Below are 14,279 nucleotides of genomic sequence, written 5' to 3' on the forward strand. Positions count from 1 at the left end.
CTGGGCGTGGAGAGGAACGCTCTCCTGGGGAAGGTGGGAGAAGACAAAAAGCTGGGTAGTTTCCAGGCCTCTCCACACACCTTCGGTTGCTCCAGCGCCTCATGGTCCCATTTATACATGACAGCGTCCAGTGAAGCTCAGGGACCCAGAAAATAAAGGAGATATATAAACTGAAGGAAGAAAAAATGAAAAATGTCGGTTGTTACCGTGGCACTAGCGGTAAAGAACCCGCCTGCTAATGCAGGAGACATAAGACAGGCGAGTTCCATCCCTGGGTCAGGAAGATCCCCTGGAAGAGGGCATGGCAACCCACTCCAGTATTCCTGCTTGGAGAAGCCCATGGACAGTAGAGCCTGGCGGGCTACAGTCCATGCGGTGGCAAAGAGTTGGACAGGACTGAAGTGACTGAGCACAGCTCATCATTTAATGTACATATATTCCATCCTGTGCTTCCGAGGGGCAAGCAATGTGCTTAAGGGCACACATTGGGGAGCCAGGCGGTCCGAGCTGCGCTGTGCGGCCCCAGGCACGTCACTTCGGGGCTCTGGCCTCAGTTTTCTCATCCTCACAATGGGGTTGTTGGGCGGGAGGATTTCACAGAGCAGAGCGCTCTCAGCAGCGCCCAGTGCTCGGGAAGTAGTCGCCACACCAGCTGGTGGCAGAGCTGTCTTTGGATGGTGACGGCTATGGGGCTGCTCCCACAGCTGTAGCGGCAGCTGGAAGCTGAGGGTAAGCCTGACTCAAGTAGGGGAGGGCGCCGGGGCGGGGCGGGTCCTGGCCAAGCTCTGGCGGCCCCCGGATCCCTCTGCTCCCCACCCCAGCCCCCGACTCCCACCTGCAAGCCCCACGGAGCTGTGCCCCTCCACGCGCGCACCTCCCGGGTGGAACCCGCGAGCGCAGGGCCCCCCACATCGCCGCGGCCGAGGACAGAGGCCCCGCCCCGCCCCGCCCCGCCGGCCCCGCCCTCCCGAGCCGGAGCTGCGGCCGCTGGCGCGGGCGCCGTTCCTGAGGACGGACTGACGGACGGGGCGGGCTCCCAGAGCCCCGCGCGCAGCCGGCCAGGGCCCCGCGACCAGGGCCGGGCCGCTGCCGCTCCAGCGAGGTAGGAGCCGGGGACCGGGGGCCGGCTGTCCCCTCGCGGGCCCCCAGAGGCCGAGCCCCCCGAGCCTGGGCCGCCGCGGGGCACCCCCCATTACCGCGGGGCCGGGCGGGGGCCGGACTGTCGCCGAGTGCGCGCCTCAGCCCCGCGCGCTGAAGGAAGGGGCGCGGAGCGGGGAGCGTGTGTGCGTGTGTGTGTGTGTCTCGCGGGTGGCGGGGGAGGTGACGACGCCCCCCCTGTGCGGGCGCGGCGGGACTGCCCGCTCCGAAGCCGAGCGCGCACGCCCACGACAAACTTGAATAGCGCCGCGAGCAGCGATTATCGGGTGGTGCGGGGGGAAGCCCCCCACCACCTGTCGAGCTGGGCTGTAGGTCCGCGCCGGCCAGGTGGTCCCACCGCGAGTCCGCCTGCTCCGGACGCCCCGGCGGGGCCTCGGGGACGGTGGGGGTGGCGAGGATGCTCCGTCCAGCGGGACAGGAGGACGTGTCGGGCCAGAGGCCGCGGAGCAGAGATGGACGCGCGGCGAGACGCGGGTGCGGGGCCGGGGGCCGTGCGGGCAGTGCAGTGAGAGATGGCAGCCCCCAGAAACACAGCGACAAGTCTCCCCGACCGTCCAAGCCCCTCCCCGTTCCAAAGACTTAGCCTGTCTTTCTGCCCTCACCCTAATTTGGCAGCTGGTGAAGATTCAGTGTGCTAAAAAATTTTTAATGAAGTCAGATAGCTTCTTCCTAGGATTGAAGAGAGAATCCCCTGGGACCTGGCTGGGCCAGGGGAGAGAGCAGGGAGTGGGAAGGGGGCCTGGGGGTTCACATTCTGAGCCCCGCAGTGCTGACCCGGGTGCCTGCTTGCAGTGCTGGGGCCACTGGCTCTCACCTGCTCCCCTCCCCGGGGCTGGTCACATCAGTGTCCCTTTTTATGGTTGAGACTCGATCGGGAAGGGGCAGGGATCCACCACTTATTGGACAAGGGCAGGACCCAGCAGAGGGGCCCCACATGGGGGCCTGGCTTAGTTTGACAGAAGCCACACCGCAGCTGTCCCCATGCCAGCCCTTGCCCCATGCTGTCCCGGGGAGAGCAGGGCTCCCACTGCCGCCGGTGCCCACTCAGGCCCACTCCCGCAGCCCCATGTGCCCAGGGTTTGATGCATTAACAGCCCAGATTGCACCGGGGTGGGCACAGGGGTCTTTGGCTCAGACCTGGTGTCCTGGCCCCAGGACATCCCAGGACCACAGGCGTCGCGGTTGGCTGCGCGCTTTGCTGACCCACAGCCAGCCCTCCCTCCCGGAGCCCCCCGCCTGCCTGAGACACGCGAGCTCAGCCTCACTTCTCCACGGATCTGGCAGCTGGAGGCAGCTGGGGACGTGTCCCAGGGCCAGGTCCCCAGGGTGCTTAGAAACAGGGCAAAAATTATAGCAGCCACCAAGACAGCCCCACCCCAGACTTCAGGCTCCCTCTCACGTGGGGGTGGGGTGGAGCCGGGCGCCCTGTGCACCGTGTCGCTTTGTGGCCTTGGGCATCTGGTGGGCTGCACTCCTCACCGCCCCAGCTGGGAGCCGGCTTTGAGACCTTGGCCATTCTCGGCCAGCGAGGTGGGGTTCCGTGGCTTGCAGTTGGGGAGGGGAGTGCAGGGGGAGGTTGCCTCAACAGTTCACACTTGACCTGAGGAGGCAGGCCATAGGTCATGGTGGGAAACACGGGCTCCAGCCTCAGCTCCCTCATCTGGAATGGGGCCGGGGTGTGACGTGAAGCAAGGACACAGGTGTCGTGTTGGCTCATTGGGGATGACCAAGGCCGGTCGACTCTGCTTCCTCCAGGCCCCACCTGACTCTTGGATCCTGGACTCGAGAGGTGGGGACCCCTCGTGCCGTCCTCAGAGCTGGGGGCAAGGGTGTGAGTTACTGTATCAGAGACGCTCACAGATTGGGCTCAGGTTCCCAGGAAGCAGGTGGGACATAGGAACCCAGTTTTTACCCAGCCCCACCTTGGGGGAGCTGACCCTTCTGCTCAGGCTTCCAGCCAGCTGCCCTGGCCTGCCCCGCACAGCCTCCTGGCTCATTTCTGGGTGGTCAGTGAGCACACACCGGCTCCTCGGTCTATCCTGGGTTTGGGGTCAGCCTTCCTCCCTGGCAGAATCAGGACCAGCTACTTGTGACCTCAGGGACACCAGGAAAACCCACCAGACAGCATCCTGCTCCCCTCAGCCTAGCTGTCTGCTGCCTAATATTGCACCATTAGAGACTCATTCCTTTGCCTATGTGTGGCTTTGTACCCAGTTAAGTCAGCTACTAAACTTAGGCATAGGTGACTTGTTTAAAGGCTTTCAGGACCTGAGGGGAGATGGAGAGGGGAGGAAAGAGACGTGCTGTGCTGGCCAGCCTCTGAGTTCCGCGGAGAAAGGCCCGGCTGTGAGCTCCCAGGAGAAGGAAGGGTTTGGGGAGTCGGTGCGGGGGATGTCAGGCAGGGAAATTTGTGACCCTCAGTGAGAATTCTCAGCGGGAATGTGGGGCAGGCGGTCTGCTGAACGAGGAACGAGCAGATAGAAGCTTCCAGTCCCGTGGTGGGGGGGCGGAGGCGGGGCCAGTGCCCTGCCCCTCCCCACCCCACGACTGCGCAGCCGCGTGGGGTGTGACGGGCTCCGGGTGTAGGAGGTGATCTTAGCTCTGACGGAGCCGGCTCGTCGCGCTGGCCGTTTAAACTGCCGCGTTATTTGTCAGGTCAGCAGATGCTGGGCTGTGCTGGCGAGGGTGAGCGGGACGCTCCATGCGTCCCCACAGCCCCCGGCGGCCTTCCCTGGGAAACAGCAGGAGCATCGTGATTCATGCAGACCCCTGAGTCTGGGGGCTGCAGGGTTGGCTGGGGTCACCTTACAGCTCGTGGAGGTGGCCCCTGGCCCAGCCAGGCACGCGGTCCTGGGTCTTCCAACACGAGGGCCAGTGTTGGGGGGACGTGGGGGTGAGAACTGACCGTCCCTGTTGAGGGGGGCCCCCAGCAGGCCCGCTGCAGGAGGGGCAGGCCGATATCACTTGGGCTCCTGGGGCCCGAGCCGTGGACCGGGCTTGCCTGCCGATGGCGCAACGGTGACCATCTGCCGCTCGTCCGGGTGCTGCTGAGGGCAGGGCTCAGTCCGGGGCTCAGAGGTCGTGTGTCCTCGGGATGACCTGTTGCCATGAAGCCCCAAAGCACAGCCATCCTTAAAGATTGTTCTCAACCGTGTGTGCGTGCTGAATTTATCCAGTCGTGTCAGACTCTGCGGTCCCATGGACAGTAGCCCACCAGGCTCCTCCGTCCATGGGGTTTCCCAGGCAAGATACTGGAGTGGGTTGCCGCTTCCTCCTCCTCCAGGGGATCTTCCTGACCCAGGGATGGAACCCTCCTCTCTCGTCTCCTACCTTGACAGGCCGGTTCTTTTCCACTGGCGCCCCCTGGAAGCCGGTTCTCAAGCATGGCTGTTCTTAAGGAATAATGGTGGCGGTGATAGTGACCACAGGAGCTCTTCGTTCTCTGTCCGTCATTGAGCACCTACTGTGTACAGGCTGCTCCTGTGAGTAGTGGGCACACAGGGGAGGCACTGCTGGCCTCTGGGGCAGATTATCCTTTGGGGGAGGGGTCCCGTGCTCAGCGGGTGTTCAGAAGCAGCCCTGGCCTCTCCCAGTGGGGATACACCCCTCCTGCTTTGTGACACCCAAACGTGTCCCCCCGGAGGCAGGCCCGAGGTCCCCTGGAGGCCAGCGTTGCCCACTGGCAACCCCACTGGGCCCTGACTATGAAGAAAAGACTTTTATCCCGTTCCCTTAGAAGCAAGCTTTCTTTAGAGGGAGACACGCCATATGTGCTAAAGAAAGAACAATCCAGCAGGCCGCGTGCTGGAGAGGCGGGCGGGCAGGGTGGGGGGTGCTGGTGAGGTGGGAGGGGGGCTGGAGAGGAGGGCAGGCGGGGTGGGGGTGCGGTCGAGGCGGGAGGCTGGAGAGGCGGGCGGGCAGGGTGGGGGGGTGCTGTCGAGGTTGGGGGCTGGAGAGGAGGGCGGGCGGGGTGGGGGGTGCTGTCGAGGTTGGGGGCTGGAGAGGAGGGCGGGCGGGGTTGAGGTGCTGGTTGGGGTAGGGGGCTGGAGAGGAGGGTGGGCGGGGTGGGGGTGCTGGTTGGGGTAGGGGGGTGCCATTTCTCAGAGGGGCTCAGAGGAGGCCCCTGGTGACAGGCCCTGGGCGAGGCGGGAAGGAGGAGTCCAGGAGCAGGAGGAGGGGGCGTGGGACGGGAGCAGTGAGGCAGGCTCCCCCGAGGGCCCCAGGCTCGGTCTCTGAGAGTTCGGCCCCCCCCGCCCCCCGCCTGAGTGGACGCCAGCCCGGCCTCTGCCCTCAGGTGAGCGATGTCTCCTCGCCTCCTTCCAAAGCCCAGAAGGTGAAGCGGGTGCGGAGAACCCCTAGGACGTGCACTCAAGCGTCCACACTCTGCTGTCTCAGACTGAAACGTGGCCTTGGCAGCCGCACAGAAATGGGTCCAAGCCCCAGCTCAGCCTCGGGCCGGCCCGGAGCCCCCGGGGCCTGGGCTCTGCGGGTGGGGGTGTCGTCCTTCGTCCCCTGCGCCCCTAGGAAGACGGGGTTGGGGGGGCAGGAGGGGCAGGCTGCACCCTCCGGTCTTGCCCCGCCACAGGCTCCTGGTCCAGATTCGAGCATCTGTTTGCTGGGCGGCAGCCCTGCCATCTGGAGAAGTCAGAGCAAGGTCTCCAGAGGTCGAGGGAAATCAAGCCTCCCTCTCTCCCCCTTCCCGAGAGCTGGAGAGGGGGCCCCCTTTCTGCATCACAGACCCCCAGGCCAGGCTCTGGGCTCCTCCTTGCAGCAAACGGGCTGGAAGCTCCACGGTCCCCAAGACTCTGTGTTAGAGAATCTCAGTTAACCACTTTGCAAGTGACTCACGGCAGAAATACGTTCCTATTAATGCCTGGAAAAGTGGGTTTAAAACTTACCCGAGAGTTAAGACTCACCGGTCCGCACAGGACGCAGAGGACCTCCCTGGGAGCACCGCGCTCACCCCTCACCCCCGCCCCCACCGCGTGCGGGGGTGTCTCCCCCGGGGCTGGAATGCCGGATGGGAGACCCTGCGGGGGACGTCTCTGGACCATCGTGCTCAGGGCTGTCGAGGGTGTGAGGCCCTCTCAGGAGGAGTGTGCCCCATGCGGAGGGCTGCGTCCTGGGGCTCCAGGGTCCCCACTGCCTGTGGTTTCCAGGGATGACCTTGCCGGGAAGGCAGGCCCCAGATCTCCTTGCTGGATTCTTTAATCTGCCTGTCATCTATCGTCTGTCTGTCTAAACCTATCATCTGGCATCTATCGATCTATATCTATCAATCGATCGATCATCTATCTATACATCTATCTGTCATCTATGTCTCATCTATCTGTCATCTATCCGTCGTCTATCTGCTGTCTATGTATCACCTATCACCGCTCAGTCATCTGTCATCTGTCACCTACCATCTATTAATCTATCATTTATGTCTCATCTATCTACATCTATCATCCATCTCTCTACCTGCACCTGGTCTAAGCTCTGGCACGAGGGACCATCACCGTGTCAGGCTGGCGGACAGACTCTCTAGTCGGGGCGTGAAGGCTTGGTGGCTCTGTGACGTGGGCTCTTGGCTCCCTGACCAGGAACCATACCCCCATCCCCGGCATTGCCAGGCAGACTCTTGGCCGCTGGACCACCAGGGAAGCCCTATCACTACTGCAATCTTTATTCACTGGAAGAAGATGCCCAGTGGGTGGATGGCACTTTCTGTGCCTGCCCGGCTGCCTGAGGCAGGAGGGCCGTGGGGAGCAGCCCTCGAGTCCTCGGGGTGGGGCGGGGGCCACAGCAGGAGCGCCCTGGCCTGGGGGTGGCACTGGAGCCCAGAGCTGAGCCCTGGCCTCTCACTGTGGGCCCAGGCAGGTTCCCATTCCTCTCCAGGCCCCCCTCCTCCCTAAAGCTGGGGCAGGAGGGAGGGTTCCGTTTCCCCACATGTTCCAGGACCCCTGCGGTGCTTCAGGGGAGATCCCAGCCCCCGCCTCGTGGAGCCCTGAGGGCCCCTGGGTCTGGAGCTCAGGTCTGAGCAGAAGGAGTTGTGGAGGGAGGAGAGAGCGGAGGCCAGGAGAGGGTGCGCCTCCCCCTGAGCCTGGGGGCACCCAGGTTCTCTCCACCCCCCACCCCACTCCAGACGGGCTTAGCCAGCAGTCTGCAGCGGGCATCCTTAAAATGTGAAAATGATGGGGGGGTAGGTAGTGGGCCTCCCAGGAAGCTCAGTGGTAAAGAATCCACCTGCAATCCAGGAGACATGAGTTCCCTGGGTTGGGAAGATCCCCTGGAGAAGGAAATGGCAATCCACTCCAGTATTCCTGCCTGGAGCGTCCCATGGACAGAGGAGCCTGGCGGGCTGCAGTCCATGAGGTCACAAAGAGTCAGACATGACTGAAGTGACTGAGCATGCACAGGGGAGGCAGGTGTGCGTGTGGCCTTTAGGAGTTTACACTTGGCCTCCAGCGCTCACTGCTCAGAAACCTTGACCAAATGACCTGTTCTCTCAGATTTCCTCGTTGGTAAAATGATGTGATAATAACAGCCTTGCTGGCAGGGTTTGGGGGGGTGAGTGGGTTTTTTTTTTTTTTTTTAATTTTTTTGTTTGCAAACACATTTGACAGCTGAGAGGCCTGGGGGTTGGAGAGGCTGTGCCTTCGCTCATGGTCACCCAGTTAATGAGCAGCAGATGGAGATCTGAACCCAGATTTCTCGGGGCAAAGCCTGGGAACTCCTCCTGCTCGGAGCAGCTCAGGCAGAAGCAGCAGTGGAGTAGGGGAACCACGGCCTGTCCTGGGGTTCAGGATGTCTGGTTTCACCAGGACCCAGATGGGGGACTGCGGAGGAGGTAGGCTGTGGCTGTCACAGCCTCCACCCTCAGGGCCTGCGAGCGTGTCACTGCAGACCATGGGCCCCGGGCGCCCCAAGCAGCTGGCTTGACCTTAAAAAGAGCGTGTCAGCTGCACGAGACTGTGGGGCCCACCCCAGGGCCGTGGGCAGGGGCCCACGTGTCAGTCGCCTGGGGGCGGCTGAGGCTGGATATTTCTAAAGGACAGTGGCACCACCTCTGTGGGTCTGGTTCAGACCTGCTGCTGGTTAAACTATTAGTTAAGTACCCCCGGCAGTCTTGGAGGCTTCCCTGGTGGCTCAGACGGTAAAGAATCCGCCTGCAATGCAGGAGACTTGGGTTTGATCCCTGCGTCGGGAAGATGCCCTGGAGAAGGGAGTGGCAACCCACTCAGTATTCTTGCCTGGAGAGACAGAGGACAGAGGAGCCTGGCGGGCTACAGTCCACAGGGTCACAAAGAGTTGAACACGACTGAGAGACTGGCACGCTTCCAGCAGCTGTGGGCAGTGGGCTTTATCATCCCCATTTCACAGATGAGGACACGGAGGCCCAGAGGTGTGAAGTAGCTCCCCTGAAACCACAAGGCTGACAGGTGGCCCAGCAAGGGCGGAACCCTGGTCCCCGCGGCGCTCAAGGGGGTGCCAGGCCCCTGGTGTCAGCACCTGGGCAGGAGCGGCAGTGAGCAGCGGGGGAGGAGGCTTGGGGGGGACACGTGGTTCAAGAGCTACGTTTTGGAAGGCGGGCCACTGCGGTCTTCACACCCCCCGTTGTTTGTTGTTTTAATTTCTCGCTGTCGAAGTAGCTCCTGTTTCCGGAGGGACATCTGGGAAGTGAGAGCCAGGGTTCGTTATCCAGAAGCAGCCTCTGAGCTGTGGGAGCAGCCCTCGTGTGGCTCAGGGAAGCCGCCACCGCTGGGCATCGTCACCCAGATGGGGAGGGGTCCCCGCGTCCCCAGAGCCCACGCCTGGGTTCCCAGCCCTCAGGGAGGGGCGGCAGGCCCTCCCGCCCTGGAGCCTGGCTTCCGTGAGCCCTTCTTGGAAGGGACGCCCTGCAGGCCCGAGGCCACCAGCTCAGGGCAGAGGGCGTGGGGCAGCTCTCACCCAGACAGGACCTGGCAGCTGGCCTAGCCTGAGCAGGGCCAGAGGTGGAGCCGCTCCTGGCAGGGCTTCCAGCAAAGCCGCAGCAGCCGTCCCTGCGTGCTCGTGTCTGCAGCTCACCGGGGCCAGCTGGGCAGGGGGGCAGATCTGGGCCTGGGGAGAGAGCTGGGCTCTGGAGGGGCACCCCCACTTGGGTCCTGAGAGGATGGGCCAGGCCCCTCGGGAGCGCAGGTCCCTGGGTACTTCTCCTGTTAAGAGCAGGCAGCCCCCGTGATGGTAACACACATAATCAGAACTGACGCCGACGGGGCTGCACCTCGTGGTGAGCCCATTTTGCAGAGCAGACGGCGGGCTCGGCTGCTCAGGGCTGCTCAGGGCTGAATCCCCAGGCTCCTCACCACCTCGTCCCCAGAGTGGGCCGTGGGGGTGGGAGCCTGACCGCGGTGCGACCTCGTCATCTTCCTTCTTTGAGCCTCAGGTTCCTTAATTCTAACACGAAGGGGCAAGTTGTTTCCCCATCGGGTGGTGCACTGATAAAATTAAGAGGCAGATGACGGTGGTGTAGACGCCGACTCGCAGCACACAGAGCTCCAGACATGGTGTGAGTGCTGCTGTGAACGTTCTCTGAGGCGTGTCCCTCGAGGTGGAATTGCTGGGTCTTCTGGGGATTCCAAGCTTCCCAAGTGGCTCCGTGGTAAAGAACCCGCCTGCCCATGCAGGAGACGTAAGAGACTCAGGATTGACCCCTGGGTCGGGAAGATCCCCTGAGAAGGCCCTGGCAATCGGCTCTAGTATTTCTACCCAGAGAATCCTGTGGATGGAGGAGCCTGGCGGGCTACTATCCTGGGGTCGCACAGCACAGGACACGATGTTTAACTTACTGAGGCATCACCACACAGCTTTCCACAGCGGCTGCACCGTGCCCCACTCCCACCAACAACGTGCGAGGGGTCCAATTTCCCTGCGTTTCCGTAAAAGTTTATTTTCCCCAAAACCCTTTGAATGATGGTACCTGTATTTCATGGCCACACAGGGGCTCAGACCGTGAGGCGATTTGTCCAGGGCCTCCAGCTACATGGTCACAGAGCCAGACCCTGCACTCCTGACTGCCCACCTCCCCCCCTGCTCACGGGAAGCCAGGCTCCCTGGAGCCTGCCTGCATTCCTGGGTCCTGACTTAGCACCCACACCCACTGCTCAGCACGGCTTGTCCTCCAAACGAGAGCCCGCTGAGTGGTGCCGGCAGGCGTGGGCAGAGTGCTGGCTGCCGAAGGTGCACCTCCCCAGGGGTGATGGAGGCAGGCAGACACCCCTGCTCACCGCTGGGAAGCAGGTGACATCTGGTGTGAGTCTTGCTTGGTCTCAAAATAGGTGGCTGCTCCCTGAGGCGCGAACCTCGCTCACCTCTTTGTCCCAGAGGCCCTAGGCGCCCGGGCCAGCCTCACTCACTCTGCAGAAGGAGCCTGGCCGGTCTGCGGGGCTGGTGGATGCCACGTCCAGCACCAGTGCCAGCACCAGCTGCCTCCTTCCGGGGCCCAGGGCATGTCTGTGACGGACCTCGAGATGGCTGGGTGGGAAGTGGTCACGCAGCCCCCACCTCTTTACTGGAGGAGATGTCTCCTGGAGAAGGCGGGCAGAATTGCTTTGTGTGTGGAAACGTCTTTTTTTTTTACGCTTCTGCATCAGGACAACCTAACCCTGCTCCCCACCCACACTGAACTCCCCCTCCACCCTGGACCAGGCCTTGCAGTGCCTGTGTGTGTGTGCGTGCTCAGTCGTGCCCGACTCTGGGACCCCGCGGACTGTAACCTGCCAGCCTCCTCTGTCAGGGGATTTCCCAGCACGAGCGCTGGAGCGGGCTGCCATTTCCTCTCCAGGGGGTCTTCCTGACCCAGGGGTCGCATTCTAGTCCCCCTCCTCGCAGGCGGGCTCTTTGCCGCAGTGCCGCGGGGAGGCCAGTGCCTGTGGCTGTGATCTTGGCCTTCTCCTAGACCCACCCCGGCAGCCTGGCCCCCAGGACACGACTGCGGTCTGGGTGGTCGCGTGGTCTCAGAGCCGGGCGCAGAGGCCACCCCCACCTCGGTCTGCGCCACCTCAGCTCTGTCACGCGTCCCCTCCGAGCCGAACATCAGGGCCGCCCGGAGTCCTTGTGGGACCGAGTCAGACCATCGTGTCGAGAAGCGCCTGGAACGTGCAGCTTCAGCCGAAATGCACAGGGAAGCTAAGGTCCAGAGAGGTGAAGCAGCGAGCCCGGGGTCACGCAGCTGCGATGGAGCTGGGGTCTGAACCCTGAACAGATGTGAGTGAAGAACGCTCGGCTTTTGGGACCAAGCCAGGCTGTGAACCTGCAGGGGAAAGATCCTTCCACACCTGCTTCCTTTGCTCTGGGGCATTCACTGCCCCCAAGGACATAAAGAAGAGGGCCCCCAGCTAGTGGCCCTGGACTCGGTCCACTGAGGCTGGGGGCTGGCCCGGCACCCACCTCTGAGCCCCAGCGGGGGCACCATCTCAGGCACAGGGAACCCCGCTCTGCCTCCTACACCCTCAGTCACCGCCCTGAAGGCTTCCCATGGACGTTGCTCCAGACCTCGAGGCACCCCCGTGCCCCCCCAACCCCCCTCGGAAACTTCCAGAAGCTTGGGTGGAGAGCGGCTGCCATGTGCCAGGAGCTGTTGTGGCCCCACCCACCCTGCTATATTTCATTATTGTAGCATCTGTACCGAGAGGGTCAACTCAGACCCAGCTGAGAAGGTGGAAGGCCTGGGGGGTCAGCGGAGAGTCTAGGTGGCACAGCATTGGCAAAACAGCTGCTGCCAAGCCCGGTGGGCACTGGAGAGCCAAGCCCAGAGCTTGTCTTCACAGGCAGCTCAAGGCCGGGCCAGGTGTGGCTGGGCCCTCTGCATGGACCCCCTGTGCTCCACAGGCACTGTGACTGTCCCCTCGGACCAGCTCCGCAAATTCAGACTAAAGTGTTACTGGCTGATGATGCCGTTTGCACCACTTGGATTTCAGCTCATTTGAGCCCAAGGTTGGCACCTTTGTGTCTGCAGGAGCAATGGGTCTGGGGGGTCCCTGTTTGTGTTTTTCCGATCCTCTTCCCTCATCTGCGCAGCCAGCTGGTGACCTGCGTTCAGACCCCATTGAGCAGGCCCCGTGCTCGGTGGAGAGGAGCCAGGACATGCGTGTCAGATGCAGGGGCACGTGGGCCTTTGCTGAGGACCCGTTTCAACCCAAGGGCAGCAGGCGACGGCTGGCCATTAAGGGAGCCCCCTGGGTTCACCCAGCATCATGATCAGTTAGTATCGAACCGCAGCCGCATCTCCTGCCGACTCTGCGGACGCAGGGAGGTGCATACAGCACAGAGACGCCACTCCCGGTATTGATCTCGGCCCCCCGCTCCCCGGACTGAGCCTCGCGCCTCCCTGCTGACAAACGTGCCGCTGTGGGAAGGCTGAGGACCGCTCGGCGTCTGAGGGCCCCCGGGGCTGATGCACTGGGCGGGCAGGGCTCAGGGGGATGAAGTCAGCCCGGGGAGGGGACAGCGGGAAGCAGCCGTAGGCCCCTGCCTCCGCCATGCCTGCCCCCGGGGGGGCCCACCCAACCTGGATCCATCACGGTGCCCCCGACGGAGTTCTGGGAATCACATTGGGGGGCTCTGTGCTGGCGTCTGCCTGGAAAAGAGTCCTGCCTCATGGGGAGAAGGGTGGACACGGAGGACTGCACCCCAGAGGACGCACGGTCAGGTCTTGCCCGCCTCCCTGGGCAGGGCCGTCTGGCAGCAGCCTGTTTGCTCACCACAGAGTGGATCACACCTTCCAGAACAGCGTCTTCCTGGGCTCAACGGAGAGAGCCTGTGAGGTCCCAAACCTACACGATGGTGAGACCCCTTCAGTGCGGGGGACGGGAGGGCGTCGCCGCCGCCGATCAGGCAGTCAGCACACAGGCCTGCGCCCTGCGCCTTTCCCTGCCTGCCTGATGACTCCCCCGCGGTTCCCAGGCTCCCGCGCGTGTAACCGTCGTGGGACTTGATTCAGATCACTGGAAGGTCTAGCAATTACATGATTAAGAAAGGCGATGAGGGAGAGGAACTGCAGCCCCTTCGTCCTCCAAAGGGCAGTTCTCAGGACAGCCCCCCGCCAGCTGGGCCGGGAGCTGAGTTCCAAGTCCCGCGTCAGCTAGGAGAGGCAGAGAGCAAGGTGATGGGTGGCCGGCCCCCAGCCCCACAAGCCACTCAGCCCCGAGAGCAAGGTGTTGGCGGTCTGCACGCTGCCCCAGCCCTGACCCCCCCTGGCATGTGCCGCCAGCTTCACCCTGCCCTGGGTCTACCCCGGCAGCCACAACCCCCTCCCTGGTGTTCAGCCTTGGACTAAAGTTGACCTCAGGAAGGTGCCCCTGGCATCCGCCCCCACCCCCCGCCCGCAGCTGATGGCCTGCAGAGCTCCATATGACTTGAGCGTCTGCACACAGAGGTCAGCTGTCCATTAAGCTATGGAACCGAACACTCCACTTAGCCGTGTATATGGGGCACAGTTAAATAATGAAAACAAAAATAGAACATTGCAGAAGCCTGGGGCAGGCTGATCATGCCCCAGGAAGGAGCAGGGACCGCCGCCTGGGGGCGGGACAAGAGGGTTGTGGGGGGGTCACTGCCAGCCACTCTTTGTCAGAAAGCAGCTCCAGTTTAAAATGTTTTTTCTCTATATATAGGTCATCTTTTGTTAATTTTTAAGTGAAAGTTTATACACACACATACACATACACACATCCCAACTGGAAAAATAATTTGTGCTTGTTACAGCACACTGGGAAATTCAGAAAAGTTGAAAGAGTCTTCCTTCCTCCCCCTGACTCCATAATGCTGAGCAGCAGTTAGAGCTCTTTGGAAGCCCCCAACGCCCCTCCCAGGAGAGAGGGGGGTGAAAAGCAGGCACAAAATTAGAGACTCCCCTTTTTGTCAACAGTGAGCTCAGCTAACACATCCAGTGACCAGCACTTAGGAAGACTTTTAAATATACAGTTGATTCAGAAAAAGAAGTCTTCAAGGAACTCACACTCAGAGTCTTGAACATGTAAACCTACTCCCGGGGGACTGCGGACATTGGACCCAGATACGGTCTTCCCCGGTGGCTCAGACCGTAAAGAATCTCCCTGCAGCACGGGAGACATGAGTCCAATCCCTGGGTCAGGAAGATC

At 62.3% G+C, this 14,279-nt stretch overlaps 1 protein-coding gene across 2 annotated transcripts in view; it reads left to right on the forward strand.

Annotated features, from left to right (window-relative positions):
* Positions 1 to 997: 997 nt before the first annotated feature.
* Positions 998 to 14,279, forward strand: part of CACNG5 (calcium voltage-gated channel auxiliary subunit gamma 5) — a 29,229-nt gene continuing 15,947 nt past the window's right edge. Inside the window, exons 1-2 of one of the 2 annotated variants that reach the window (XM_005221363.5) lie at positions 998 to 1,102; positions 4,497 to 4,640. In XM_005221363.5, the coding sequence (XP_005221420.2) occupies positions 4,562 to 4,640 (79 nt within the window). In that variant the 5' untranslated portion in view covers positions 998 to 1,102; positions 4,497 to 4,561. The remainder of the gene's footprint in view (positions 1,103 to 4,496; positions 4,641 to 14,279) is intronic. The other variant, XM_010816658.4, reaches the window with a different exon arrangement.

Source organism: Bos taurus, chromosome 19 (genome assembly GCF_002263795.3).
Source record: "Bos taurus isolate L1 Dominette 01449 registration number 42190680 breed Hereford chromosome 19, ARS-UCD2.0, whole genome shotgun sequence".
Taxonomy (NCBI): Eukaryota; Metazoa; Chordata; class Mammalia; order Artiodactyla; family Bovidae; genus Bos; species Bos taurus.